Below are 15508 nucleotides of genomic sequence, written 5' to 3'. Positions count from 1 at the left end.
GGGGGGGGCACTAAACTGAATGCTGGGAGAAAGGAGGTGGAGTTAGGGAGAAGCCATGCAACCCCCCCCCCCAATGGCAGTAGCAGCTGTCTTTCTATCCTGGAGGCCCAGCAGCCCTGTAGCCCCATCCAGATATACAGCAGGGTTTCCCCAGACCTGGGCTTGAAGAGAGCATTGGGTCCCCTGGAACTGGAACAGAGGGGTATGAGCTGCCATATGGGTGCTGGGAACTGGACCTGGGCCCTCTATAGAAGAGCAGCCAGTGTCATGGCCACTGAGTCGTCCATCTCTGCCACTCCTGGCCACCTGGTCCTAGGCTGTGCACAAGGAAGAGGGTATCTGAACAACAGCCATCCTTCTCAATAGTGGCTGGGGCATCTAAGGAAGGCTCCAGAAGGGTCAATGGCACAGGAAGGCACAAGGGCATATCAGAGTCTCCCAAAGAGCTAAGAGAGCTAGGTTTCTCTATTCCTCCCCGTCCACTATTCCCACTCCTAGCTACACCCTCACAGCCTTCACACCTACACTTAGGAAGCTTGAGATGTCCGGCTACCAATGGTGAAATCAACCTTGGCCCAGAGGCAGAGCCACCGAGGTGACCCTGGGGAGAGCATCTAGGGGAGAAGTCAGAAGCAAGTGCACAAATGGATCACCCAAACATTTACTAAGGACAATCAAAGCCAAAGAGGCTGAGAGGACACAGACCTCACCAGTCGCAGTGAGAATGGGGGGTGCTGAGTTCCCAACCAAGAACCTAGAGTCTCTAAATAGCTTTTTTTTTTTTTTTTAGCTTTATTTATTTTGTATAGTGTCTGTATGTATGACTGAATGTCAGAAGAGGGCACCAGATCTCATTATAAATGGTTGTGAGCCAGCATGTGGTTGTTAGGAATTGAACTCAGGACCTCTGGAAAAGCAGTCACTGCTCTTAACAACCTGAGTCATCTCTCCCAAAAAGTCTGTTAGATATGCTAGGCCTGTAAGCCGAAGATGGATGCTCCAACATTACAGGGGAACTTTGGGTGTCTGTCCAAGTAGCCAGCTGTTTCTGTCATTACCCACATTTTTTGGAAGTCACTTGCTCTCACTTCCAGCTTATTCAGTTAATGTTATTTCCTTCATAGGTCTCTGAGGGAACTGAAGACTAGATAGTTATAGTTTTCCTTGTTTACCACATGCAGAAAGCAAATTATGATAGAAAGTAAATTCAGTACAAGACTTCGGACTCCCCAAGACAGGATAGATAATGGAGCATTTTCTATAAATTTGTCAAAAGACATTGTTGATGTATTTATTGCATATATATATATATTAGTATATAGTTATTGTACTTATTATATATAGTTTTTCTTATATTAGTTGTAGCCTTTTTATTTTAGACAAAAGGGGAAATGTAGTGGTATTTCATTTGTATTTTAATAAATAAAGCTTGCCTACCTAGCATCTCTAAACAAGCATGAAGTACCACCCAAACCATCATTTCCCAGTGCAGTCAGATATCCTTCTATGATCACGGTAAAAGGATAATGGGCTGGAGAGATGGCTCAGTGGCTGCAACACTGGCTGCTCTTCTATAGCGGGCCCAGGTTCAATTCCCAGCACCAACATGGCAGCTTACAACCCTCTGTAACTCCAGTTCCAGAGGATCCAATTTCCTCTTCTGGCTTCTGTACATGGTACACAAACATACCCACATGGGAAAGAAAAGAGAGAAGAAAATTGCATAATGTGGACTCTTTTATGTGGTGGAGGAAGGGCATGTGTGTTACAGCGGCAGCCTCCACCCACCCAGGACTGTTCTCAGAGGTCACAGCACACCTTTGTATAGATGCAGACACACACAGTGTCATGTCACCCTTGCCAGCTGACCCTGCCTTCAGAATAGAACCCAACCCTAAATACTTTCTACCCCCAACCTGGACCAAGATGCTGCCCTCCACTGCCACCAATAACTGCTATGAGGGAGCCCTATGAGCTTGAGTTATCCCCTCCAATGGGCCCAGTCCTCTCTACCTCAAGGCCTTTGCACTGGTCATTCCCTCTTTTTCAAAGAGCACATGGCTGTTGCCTTCAACCCACTTCAGGTCTCTACTTAAAAGCCACAGAGAAGCCAGAGCTGGTGGCACAGGCCTATAATCCTAGCTTTGAGAAGCAAAGACAGGAGGATTCCAAGTTCAAGGCCTGGATAGACTAGTTAGAGTTAGAGTTCAAGGTCATGCTGAGTGGTCTAGTGACATTTTGTCTCAAAATGAGATACAGAAAAGGAGTTGTAGCTTAGTGGTGGAGTGTGTCCAGCAATGCGCAAGGCACGAGCCTGGATTCCATCCCAGTAGGAAGCCTTCCTGGGCTCCATAGCTACAGCTAGAAGCCTTGAACAGAACCCTCTTCCCAGAACCTGCCTACTCTCCTAGAGATATTCATTCATCTCAAACAAACTGCACCTGTATCATTTTTTCCCCTACCCCACCAGTACCCCGTGTAAGGGCACTGGAGCAATAGAGAAAAACACCCAGCTTGAGAACGGGCCATCTTCATGAATGTGGTAGGGCAGAGCTATAGCATTCTGTCCCGGGAGTAGGAACGCAGGGGACAGAGAGAGAGACAAGAGCACAGTGGGTCCTGTTGAGGAATAGGGTGCTAGCCTGAGCCTTTTCTGTCAGACTCACATACATCAATTCCTCTCAGTCACAGAGACTCCTGGGATAATGGTCGATGCCTCCTCAGAAGACTGTCAGGTACTGAAGTCCCTGGGGATTTGAAGTCTGAGACTCTTCACCAGGTAGCACAGAGATCGTCCTAGGAAGATGACTTGAGTTCTGGGAAGCTCAGAGTGAGGAACCCACAGGGACCGGTAGCCACTAGTATACAACCCCACTTACCTCTGGTGTGTATGAACTAGACACACACACCTGCCTGCACACTTCTTCACAAACACGCACACCCATCCACAGGTCCTCGATCACACTCAAGTCAGATGTACATGCTCACTGGTGCACATGCACACAGACATTAAGTACTCATATTTATTTGTGCACATACAACAGTAACATACATTCATGTATACACACTCAATAACCCTTGTGTATAATCATGCTCACACAAATGCATATACATTCTCACATAAAAAGCACATTTACACATGTGCAGAATGTATGTGTACATAGTCTCATAAACACATACTCACTACAAGCACAATCAGGCAGTTACTCTTGCCACAATCACCCCTGCACACACTAGTGCACAGACATCCTCACATAACATATTCACACATACTCACGTAATGCTTGCACACAGGTCTCTCTTATATACTCTCATATATACACCCAGGCATGTTTGTGTACACACACACACCCACAAACACCATCCTGGGCCTTTGCACAAAGCATGTGGCTCCAGAAGTCACACCCTTGGTTCCCACATACTCAAATGCCAGCTCTGTGTCAAATGGATGACCTCAGCCCCCATAGTTTGCCCTCATCTGGTCTGCTCCTCAAACTCCCTAGACCAAGCAGGGACGATTCTCCCAGTCCGCACTCCAAACCCTCCAGCCAAGCCTAAGAACACATACACAGTCACGCCAGCCTCTCCTGGCCCAGCTTCTGCTCAGCCCACAGCCAGTGGTTAGTCAACTCAGAGGAGCTCACTGAGGAGGGTCACAACAAGGCAGTACCATCAGGGTTCAGACAGCACCCCACTGCTGGAGACAGCCCAAAGATGGACTTAGTATCCCTGGCCATGGTAGAAGGCAGAGCAAGGGGCACCGGGAACCTATCCCACACTGGGACTGGTTGTGCAGAGCACCCATGAGATTTACAGCTCAGTCTCAGGCAGGTTCGCAGCCCATGTCCTGCTTCCTCATCTGTGAGATCCTGGCTGGATTTCTCAAAAGCTCTGGGGACAGTAAAAAAGCTAAGATGTCAAGTGAGTCCAAAACAGCCTATAGCAAAACAAACAAACAAACAAACAAACAAAAAAACAACAGTATGTTATCTTGCCCAAGACATCTGCCTGACTGTTCTCACAACTGAGCCACCATAGAACTTCAGGGTCATGGCCGCCCAGGACAACTCAGAAAAGGGTCTGTGTACCACAGCCCACAGTGCTAGGATTCAAGACATGTGTCATCACACCTAACTTGTTCTAGGGATTGAAGTCGGGTCCTCATGGCTACAAGGCAGGTACTTTACTGACTGAGGCATCCCCCAGTTCCTGCATACTTTACGACAGTCTTTAGAGTCCAGGCTAGCCTGGAACCTGTGGCAACCCTCCTATCTCAGCCTCCAGAATGCCAGGATTGCAGTGCGGGCCACCAAACCTGGCTAAATATGGAGTGTTTTATAGTCCAGGATCTGGAAGGGAGCTGATTCCTAGCCAGGGGCTGCTCCCCACGGCATCTCCTCAGCCTGCTACATGGGCTCTACAGAAGCAACCCTAGCCCCCACTCCCACCCATAGGACCAGAAGAACAGAGGTTTACCCATGTGCAGGATCCAGGGCAATGGCCCTTGGCTGGTCCAGGTCCTGCCAGAAGAGAACCTTGCGGGACGTGCCATTGAGGTTGGCTACCTCGATGCGGTTGGTCTCTGAGTCTGTCCAGTACAGTTTCTTGCCAACCCAGTCACAGGCCAGGCCATCAGGTGACACGAGGCCAGAGATGACGATGCTCTGCGCAGCGGCTCCAGTCTGGTTCAGGTAAGTCTGTTTGATGGCCTCCTCGCTCACATCTGTCCAGTACACAGCGCCCTTGGAGAACTGGAAGTCGACCGCGGCTGCGTCCTCCAGGCCGCTGGCCACAATGGTGGACTCCAGCTTCACTCCGCCTGCATCTACTAGCCGCACATCCCGGCGGTTGGCAAACAGGAGGAGCGGCGAGGCTGTGGGCAGAGCACAGGGTCAGGACGGATAGCTGAGCAGGACAAGAACCAGAGACAGTGGGGAAGAGAACCATACACGGCCACCTCTGACCTTCCCTCTGGTCCCCAGCACTGGAGACCCCCTTCCCTCTTGTCCCCAGCACCCAAGACCCCTTCCCCCCAGTGGTTCAGAGGCTCCCACCCCGGGAATAGGCCAGTGCAGGCATAGAAGCAGGAAGACTCCCCAAATCCTGAGACTCTAACTCTGCTGCTCTCCCCAAACTGGAAAGACCACTTTCCCACCTCAACTTGCTCTCAGGAGTTCAGATATGCTCTTCAAAGGCAGTGGAGGTGGGGTGCGTTTTGTAACCTCCTGGGATCTTTATTTCTCTAACCCTCACTGGGAGCCAGCAGCCCAGGAGCCAGGGCTCCACTAGGAACCACTAAGGAAACCACACACTTAATTCCTGAGCTTTAAGAGGAACCCACAACACACTCCTGGGAAGCTAGTTTCCCCTCGAGGAGAGCTGGCAGTAGCCCCAGGGGCCCACAGTGAGACAAGCCACAATGTGGGTGGCTCCCACCCTCACCTGGGGACATGCTGTTTTTCTTCCCCTCTCCCCCTGGAGAACCCTGGATGGCATGGGTTCTGTATCACCCCGGGGCTCCACCACTCCCACCCCACCCCCCTCCTAAGGCAGAGGTAGCAAAGGAAAGCACAGAGGAGGGAGAGTTCTGGAGAGATGCAGGAGTGAAAGAGAAAGAGTCCCAGGCAGAGAACCAGAGGCCTTCCTAAGAAGGCTGGGCAGCAGGGACTGCTCGTGCCAGGGGCCTCTGGGGTCTCCTGTTCCAGTGGGGAAACAGATACTGAGCAAGAATGTAACCAAGAGCTTGCAGTGATGTAGGTTAATGTGATGAATGAAGCAAACAGAGTGGCGGGACAGGGTGGGAGGAGGGGCTGGTACAGGAGAAGGCTGCATACTATGTAAGGTGGTGAGAAGAGGAAGATTAAAACCCCTGCAAGTTCCTGGGGTAGAAACACATAGTAGCAGCATGCATGAGAAAAAAAAATGCACTGAATGCTGGTCCTACGGTCCTTCTCTACCTCATGACTCACCCCGTGTACCCAACGCTTCTCAATGCACAGCCTCCCGCTAGATCTGGGGTCCTAGCGGTGCGTTCTCGAGGCCCATAGTTGCAGCCTTCATAAAGAAGCATCAACTTGTCCCAAGTCACACCAAGCCTGATGACTCTGTCAGTCTCCAGCTGGAGCTGAACGGTGACAAGATGGAGTCCCAAGAACATTTACAATGGAAGGCGACAACAGGGGGCGACAGAGCAAGGATGGGGCACACACGCATGCGCACGCACACACCACACCAGGGCTGTACTTCCAAGTCTCTGGCCTGGGGGAGGTTTCATGCTAGGACTAAGCCCCGTGGCCCACTTGCACCACATCTGGGGCCCTTGGAGATCATCAGGAAAAGCTCAGAGCATCCTCTAGTAGACAAAGATGACACAGGGACAAGACAATGGGACAATGCCATAGCACCTGCTGCATTAAAGACCACAAAATAGATGGCTTAGCAGTCAGGAGCACATGCGACTCATGCAGAGGACCCAGGTTCAGTTCCTAGCATCCACATAGCAGCTCCAGCTCCAGGGGACCCAACACCTCGAGTCCCTGTAGGCACCTTCATCCATATGCACATACTCACACACAGACACATGTACACATAACTTAATAATTCTTAAAAACACAAACGAGGTGGGTGACTTCTGAGGAATGATGTCCAATATTGAGCTCTGGTCTCCACATGCACATATAACTGCACACATGTGCGTTCTCTCTCTCTCCCTCCGTCACATCACTGTGAAGTCATGTCCCCTGGTACTGAGGGCACAACTGAGTGCTAACTGGCAACAAAGGCTAATAAAGGCTTGGTGAAGGAGAAGAGCCTCTGCCTCAAGATTGGTAAATACGTATTTTCAAACATTAACTCTGAAGTCCACATCTGTCGCTAGGAGGCTATTTGTGCAAGTATTATTTTTGAAGCTGAATATGATAAGGCAAAAGGCCAGACCTCTAGGGAAGGGCACTAGTGGCCCCGAGATATGCTCAACACAGAGACCCAGGGTCTGCAGTGTGCTCCCTGGGAAACGAGCAGGGTTCAGGAAGCTCCCCTGGAAGCTGCTTGTGGTAAGCACTTCCCAGGCCAGGGTTAGCTCTACTGGACTTAGCACTTAACACTAGCCTGGGAGATTGGAGCAAGAATTTTTACCACCCTGCTGAGCCTCAGTTTACACACACACACACACACACACACACACACACACACACACACACACATTTTGACCTGGCATAGTAGTACATGCCCAGGGCATGAGAAGCAGAAGGCCCAGAAATTCAAGGTCATCCTTAGGTATGCACCAAGTTCAAGACCAGTCTGTCTCAAAACAATGATAGCAAAGGGTTAATGTTTTGAAAAGACACAGCTGACAGATGAACAGGCCAAATTCCCTATGACACATGACAGGCTCCCTTCGTCCATTCAGATGTTCTCGTCAGTTTAATCTTGTATATACCCCTTCAAAGCAAGAACATGGACATCCCATATCTCCAGAGATTTTCAGCACCCACAACAAGGGAGGGAAGCTGATAGCTCAATTATCTCTGACAGGTACACATATCTATTGCTCCCAGAACCCCATCAAATCAGAGAAAAACACCAGCTCAGGCCCCCTCCTGCCTTAGGCACCAGGCCCTATGGTCAGTTTTCATCCCTGCCACAGCAGAACCGGGACTGAAAATCCCCATGCCAACAATCCCATTTTAACCCCTGTAAGTATAGCCAATATTTATATATAGAATTCATAACAGATGGTTTCTCTTCCACCCCAATAGCCTATGTTTTACACTGTTTACATGGTTACCCCAAACAAGGCCCAATTCCAGGTAATCCAATCCTTTGCTGCGACCCCAAAATAAGGAGCAATCTTGGTCCATGCCTTATTTATAATCACAAACCGTTACACTGGGCCTCCAATGGCTCAAGGAGTGCATGGGAGTCTGTGCACACATGGTGGATGAGGGGTGGGGAGGGGTTCTAGTGCCAACCCAATGGGCAAGACCAAGCCACAGAAAGAACAAGGATGCACATACAAGAAGATACTTAGTTGGAGAGCATGCACACACATGTACACTCACACAACCTCACACCACCTAAACAAGGTGCCCCAAGGAGGTGGTACTGGCCGTGGGTGCACCATGCAAGCTTTCTGGTGGGGAGCTGGGGTCTCAAAGAAGGAACAAGGTGGTAGCACACACCTTTAATCATAGCACTTGGGAGGCAGAGGCAGGTGATTGCTGAGTTTAAGCCCCGACTGGTCTCTAGAGTGAGTTCAAGACAGCCAAGGCTACGTAGAGAAACCCTATCTCAAGGGAAAAAAAGAAAAGAAGGAAGAAGACTCATGAAACAGTGACCACATTCCAGAAAGATGTCAAGCTGCAGCTATGCACCTCAAATCCATGAATTCTACTAACGAGAAACACACCTTCTGTCATCCGTCTGTCCACCCAATGCTGCCCACTCAGTGTTCCCCCACCCCCACAGCCCTCCACTGCCCATAGGAATCGACTCTGAGGCCTTGTTTTTAATGTGTATGGGTACACCGCCTGTTTGGGCATGCACGTGTGCGCACGCACGAACCTGGCACCTCTGTAGCCCAAAAAAACGTGTCAGAGCCTTTGGGACTGGAGTCACAGGGAATCATGAGCCACCTGTAAGCACTGGAGTCAAACCTCGGTCCTCTGCAAGGGTGGTCGGGCTCTTCACTACTAAGCCATCTTGACACCAAGGCTGGGACTTTCTACGCTGTTTTGTTTAAAGGTTTTACACAAGATGAAAAGGCAAAATCCATCAGCTAAGGTAGTGTCAAAGACCTTTAATTCTACACTCAGGAGGCAGAGGCAGACAGGCTGAGTTTGAGGCCAGCTTGGTCTACACAGTGAGACCATGTCTCAAAAAGAAAAAAAATAAAGGCAGGGTGTGATGGCTCACCTGTAATCCCAGCACTCTGGAGGCAGAGGCAGATGGAACTCTGTGAGTTCAAGGCCAGCCTGATCTGCATAGACAATTCAGAGCAGCCAGGACTATATAGTGAGACCCTGTCTCAAAAAAAAAAAAAAAAAAAAAAAAAACCGCCATGGCCACCACAGCAAAAAGACATGAGAGTGTCTACACATAGCTACCCATAATAATGAAGATTCATTTGCTCTTCTTTCTTCCTTTTTATTTTGAAGGACTGAGGATCAAACCAAGGTCTTTGTGCACGCTAAGCGAGCTCTCTACCACTGAGCTACACCTACCACTGAGGTCCACCTACCTCAGTCTCCCTAGTCTAGGACCATTGATGTGGATTACAGCCAGTGAAAATCTGAGTCTGTTTAAAAATGGCAAGCACCCCATCACTGAGTACAGTCAGCGCTCGCTCGCTCTCTCTCTCTCTCTCTCTCTCTCTGTGTGTGTGTGTGTGTATGTGTGTGTGTGTGTAAGTGAAGAAAGTGTACTCCTATAATCCCAGGGAAGTAGAGACAGGAGGACTCACTAGCCAACTAGTCTAGCCAAATCAGTAAATTCCAAGATTGGCGAGAGACCCTGTCTCAAAAAACAACAACAGTGATTAGAGAAGACACTGACCTCTGCCTCCATATATACTCTTACATGCCCACACACAAGCACATACACACATGTGCACACACGAAGGGCTGTGGCTGTAGCTCAGTGAATGTTTGCCAGATATGTACAAGACTCTGGGTTCCATCCCCAACACCACAGAAAGTGTAAGCAATGGCTGTAACAGTGGGCGCCCTTACGTGTCCCATCCTCTACTGTTCTGAAAACCAAACAGTGAAATTCCAGTGAGGGCAGGGGGAGCAGAGGAGGACAGGGTGCTGTTGGGAAGCACACAGAAACACAGAACCTGCAGATGATGTTGGGGAACCCCTGCATAGCCTTGCCTTCCTATCCACAGACAAGTATCTCAGTTCTCTTTCATGTCTTTCTGCAGTTTTGTCTCATATATGGCTTACACGTTATCTTCCATATATAATCATACATCTTATTAAGTACATTACATGTTTGAAATTTGAACCCTTCTCTCTCTCCTCTGTGTGTGTGTGTGTGTGTGTGTGTGTGTGCATGTGTACACATATGTTTACAGGTGACTTTCGAGGCTAGCAAAAAGCATCAGATCTCCTGGAGCTGGGGTTACAGGTGGTCGTGAGCTAGCTGCCTGATGTAGGTGCTAAGAACCAAATTTGGTCCTCTGAAAGAGCAGCCAGCAGTTAACTGCTGAACCATCTCTGCATCCCAGGTCTTTTTTCCTAAATAGAACTGGCAAGACAACGATAGCCTACAAAACTCCAGGAATGTCACCATGAACCATGAACTTTATAGACAGGTTGGGGTGGTCTATACAGGCAGGAAGCTCTACGCCTCTTTAAGAGGCCATGTTCAGCTAAATGAAAATGCTCCCTGCCGTGTCACGGACAACGTTCTTCTTTTTTAAAACTTCTTTTTATATACACCGGTGTTTTGCTTACATATATGTCTGTGTAAGGGCACCAGATTCCCCAGAACTAGAATAATAGACAGCTGTGAGCTGCCATGTGGGTACCGGGGATCGAATCCGGGTCCTCTGGAGGAGCAGCCAGTGCTCTTAACCACTAAGTCACCTCTCAAGTCCTGACAACATTCTTAGTCAAGTGCTGGGGGGAGATATAGACAGGCAGATCTTTATGAGTTCAAGGCCAGCCTGGTCTATATAGTGAGTTCCAGGACAGGAGGGACACCTAGAGAGACCCTGTCTCAAAAACAACAATAATCTAATGAAAATAAAAGGAAATACCACACTCAGTGACCCACAGTTCCCCAAAACCTGGGACCTTCCCCACCTGCATGTCCCACCTGGGACCTAGAATGCAGCAGGAGCTGGACCACGGCACTTGCCTCCTGGCCAGTGGCAGGGTCACTCACACCCAAGCAACCATGACGGCCATGACCTCAGCCACAGAATCGCACATCTTCCCAGGGGCTCTTGCCCAGCGAAGGCTGCTCTCGGTGACATGATGGATGGAAACGAGCAGCTTGGTGTTTATGAAGACTAAAACCTTAGGCTTCTTGTAACCCCTCCTATCCTACCACAGGTTGACCTTTAGTGGAAACCTCAGCAAACATGGACTCTTCCCCACCTCCTGCGCTACCTATAGCCTCCCTGTCTGTTCACCCACCCATCTACCCATTTATCTGTCCCTCCGTGTGTCCATCCCTCCATTCATGCATCCATTTATAGGCTTCTGGACCCACTGAGCCAGGAAACGCCCTCATCTGGCCACAGCGCCTATTCCATACCCACCAGAAGAGCCCCAGTCCCCAGCATAGTCTACCAGGTCACCTCTGGGCCATTAGCCATTCTCATCCCACAGTCCTGACCCTGGCTCAGTACTGGTCCCCAAGGCCTGGGGGGGAAACCCTGTCTTCCCAAACCCTGGGACATACTCACCTCTTTTGGGTATACATAGCTGATAAGTCTAGCAGGGCCCAAATCATGGCTAGCCAAGGCCATCATCTGTGTCAAGACCAAAACAGCCACAGCCCAACCTGCACATCCAGAAATGTGACCAAGCACATTCTGAAAGACGACAGGCCTCCCCCACAACAGAGGCTGATGCAACTCTGAAAAGCTTTTGTTGTAACAGAGTTGGGGGACCCTCAGGAGCACAGAGCACAAGAGCAGAACCCGCTGTGCTGGTAAAGCAGTGAGAAGAAGTTTCCAGAATACCACAAACCCTACCTTGGACTGGCCAGCATGGTGAGCTGGCCACACTTATAGAATTGTATCACAATGTCTCTGGCTACAGAACAATGTCACCTCTTCACACCAAGTCCTCACACCCCCAATCCCAATCCTCTGTGCTCCAGAGAACACTGGTTCCCCACAGCTGCCTCTGCATGCAAACACCCCCAACTGCAGGCTGGAGCTTGCCCTCTGCCTCTCCGCACAGGCACACCCATTTCTGCTGCCCCTCGGCACCTCATCCAGTCCTCTCCAACCCCCATACATTCTTACACTCACACATGCGACTCACCTCCATTTTCAAACACACACAACCAAAAGCATGCCAGTATACACACAGACAAGAGCACACATACGCACGCACACATATCACTGCACCAGAGGAAGCCTTCATTAACTCTGAGATTTAGGCAAACTTCCTGGGCAGGAACCACATTTCAAAGGTCAGGGAAGCAGACGAGTAGGAAACATGGGGGGGTGGTTTGGAAGGGGGAGTAGAACAGGAAATAAGAAGTCATTTGCAAAAGATAAAAAGAATAAGGCAGGCCAACAAGATAGCTCCGGCCATCAGGACAAAGGCGCCTGATGCACATGCCTGGCGAGCTGAGTTCAACCTGACTCCGCAAAGTTGTCCTCTTGCCCCACACAAGCTGCATCACACGCAAGCCTGCACATATGAGAGATGGCCCAGCCATTAAGAGTACTGGCTGATGCTGGCTTTGATGCCCAGCAACCACCAAGTGGCTTACAACCCTCTGACTGTAGCCTCAGAGATCCGACATCCTCCTTCTGGCCTCCGTGGACACCAGGCATGCGTGTAGTACACAGGCATACATGCAGACAAAACACAATACATAAAGGAGATTTAGAGAGAGAACAAGGCTGCTGGGTAGGACACTCTGAAGGATGGGGCCTCCCAGGCTTCACTAAAGAGTGACATGGGCTAGAGGGTCCCCACTGCATCCAGCAATCAGGGACTATGCCTGGCATGAGGCCACTAAGGCTGTGAGGCAGGCCGGAGGGTGTGTGTCCTTATACCCACTGCTTGTGGGAAAGCATAGATTCTGTCACACAGAGGAGCTGGCTTAGGGCAATGCTCAGTCACCCCTGAATGTCCTAAGACAAGTGAAGTCTCAGGACCAGAAAAAGGCTCTGCCAGGGTGGCTGCTGGGAAGCTCACTGGCCTCGCACCATGGGAAGCCCCAACTCTGAGGGGTCTTATGGCCCCAGTGGCCTAAGCCCCTTCGGGAGCTATATGGTCCTCATTCCCACACATCATGTCACTCCTACCAAGGACATTTCCAGGGTTGACCATCAGATTGCCATGCTACCTGTACTCAACAGAAGTCAGCCACCCAATACCAGGTCCCTGGACCAACACCCAGAGCAGAACCAGCACCAGCTGTGGGCTGGTCACTAGCCCAGCTCAGTCACATGAAGGAAAGATCCAAGCTTCCTTCCATAGGTGTACCACCATGGTCTACTGCCAAGCAGCTCACCAAGGTCATATATACTGTGTTCACAGAGGAGACAGGCCCAGCTACCAATCCTAGGACACATTTTCCACCAGGCCTGGTTTATGCAATCCTGGCGATCAATCCCAGAGCTTCATGCACATTAAGCAAACACTCAACTGACATTCTTTGTCCTGTTTTCTTGGGTCTAAACCAGGAAACACATTTTGAAAAGCACTGGCCTAGAGTCAGAAATAAAATAGGGTGAGAAGAGCCAGAAGAGGCTGGGCAGAGGCACATGGAATCCAGAGTAGGGGAGAGGCCAGCCTAACCTCCCGCTCCTTTCACAGAGCAAAAGCCTGGTGTGGAGCGGCAGCGGGCTCACCTATGCCCCTCAGCATTTTCCTCACCCCTATAGGCTCCCAGGCCAGTGACCGTCTTATTTGGCCTCCACAGGACTGTTGGCAAGTAACTCCCTAGAGTACAGATGACCAATGACCATAGATACTCTACAACATTCTTCACACCCCATCCAGTGCTGAACCGGCATGACCTCAGCTGAGTAGACCCTGCCCCTAACCCCAGGACCTCATGGAGCCTACCAGAGCCAGCTCAGGTGTGCAGTCCGTGTCTTCACATGATCAAGACCTCAGCTAGAAAGGGAACCATCTAAGAGATGGCCCCAGACCAATGGCCTTCACAGTCCTGGATACAGCTACTAACACCTCACAGTAGAGGTTTCCAGAAAGGAAGTCCTTTACCATGAAAGTCATTTCCCTTGTTAATCAGGTTAACTGGATGACATCCGCACTCAAGAACTGTGACAGTTTATGTGTGGGGGTGCTGGGTGGCCCAAGGGAAGGAGGGCAGCCACCAGGGCTTCTCTGGGGGAACTCTGCCTCTCCTGAACCTTCACCCCCTGACACGAATGTGCACGCGTGCAGGCACACACAAGCATGCACACACTCCCAAAGCCCCAATTTAGCAACCACATAATGTTACCAGCTCAGGGATACCCAGGACAAATCGTGACATTGATTTATGTCTGCGAATGTGCGTCTTCACTAATTAGAAGGTTTAGGGCAGAGTAGAGAAAAATATGTATTTCAGAATCCCAGTTTGACTTGCCAGAAACCAGCCCATTACTAACATTCTTATTTTCGACAAAATATAGCATTCTGATTACACACCATCTTGGTCCCAAGGCTCCCAGTCTGCCAGGCTCCCGGAAGTGGCCCACGACCACGGCAAAGAGCAGGACAACAATCCCAGGATGGAGATGCACTCAGAGCCCCTGGGGACTGAGTGCTTGGACACTCTGGTGGGAGGCTAGTCCTTCCACGGCACAGTGGCAGCTTTCTCCCAATGCCTCATGGTTTGTTCTACCAGGTACAGGACAGCCACTCAGGTTCATGAATGTGGGAAGACCAGCCCATGAGACACCTCCCCCAAGAGGGCAACTGTAACACTGCAGCCCCTCTCCAGGTCTGTTTCCCATTTGTTCAACAGATCTCCACAAGCAAGGAGCAGAACCTACAAGGGGAGCCTTTGGTGATTTTGTTTGTGTTGGATTTGAGAGGTGTGTGTGTGTACAGGTGTTTAGGCTGCATGTATGTCAGTGTACAAGGCACATGCCTGGTGCCTGCAGAGGCCAGAAGGTGTTGGATGCTCAGGACCTGGAGTTAAAGAAAATTGTGAGCTGCTATGTGGATGCCAGGAATCAAACCTGATCTAACCACCGAGCCATCCTCCCAGGATGTGATTTTTTTCAGTCTGGTATCTTGTATATAATCTAGGAGGGTCATGAACTCCACCTCCCAAGTGCTGAGATGATGGGCATAAGTCACCATACCCAACTCCTTAAAGCAGTTTCCAAGATCCAGGTGGTGGGTGGCACATGTCTTTAATTCCAGCCTCTTTTACAGAATGAGTTCCAGGACAACCAGGGCTACACAAAGAAACCATGTCTTAAAAAACAAAAACAAACAAACAAATTAAAAAAAAAAAAAAAACAATTCAAATAGGTTTCTACTCTTTCTATTTCTTTGGGCCTCAGTTTCACCACCTCTAATCCAGGGACTGTCCACAAGACAGTGGCAGCAAAAACCTCAGTGGTTTTTATTTGTTGTTTCTGGGTATTCCAAAGGAAAACGCGTTTGTTTACAAAGGGAATCGCTCCTCAGCACACCCAGCACACGAAGCACACACACTCGGGGACAGTTCTGTTCAGACCAGCTTCTCGGTATCAAAGCCCAAAGACTGGCCGAGGGGCTCCTAAGGTGTCATGCTTATCCCCTTTTGGCTCCTGACCCTCATTCATCTAAACAAAGAAGTGACAAGCTGA

General features: G+C 49.8%; 1 protein-coding gene across 2 annotated transcripts in view; it reads right to left on the bottom strand.

Annotated features, from left to right (window-relative positions):
• The window catches only part of Lrp5 (LDL receptor related protein 5), a 106121-nt gene that overhangs the window by 74711 nt on the left and 15902 nt on the right, over window positions 1–15508 (bottom strand). For both annotated transcript variants that reach the window (XM_057778592.1, XM_057778593.1), the window contains exon 2: window positions 4477–4873. In XM_057778592.1, coding sequence (XP_057634575.1) covers window positions 4477–4873 — 397 coding nt within the window. The remainder of the gene's footprint in view (window positions 1–4476; window positions 4874–15508) is intronic.

The sequence above is a fragment of the Chionomys nivalis genome, chromosome 8 (assembly GCF_950005125.1).
Source record: "Chionomys nivalis chromosome 8, mChiNiv1.1, whole genome shotgun sequence".
NCBI classification, from domain to species: Eukaryota; Metazoa; Chordata; class Mammalia; order Rodentia; family Cricetidae; genus Chionomys; species Chionomys nivalis.
Note: the sequence above shows the minus strand (reverse complement) of the source record. Positions and strands in the feature narration are given on the sequence as shown.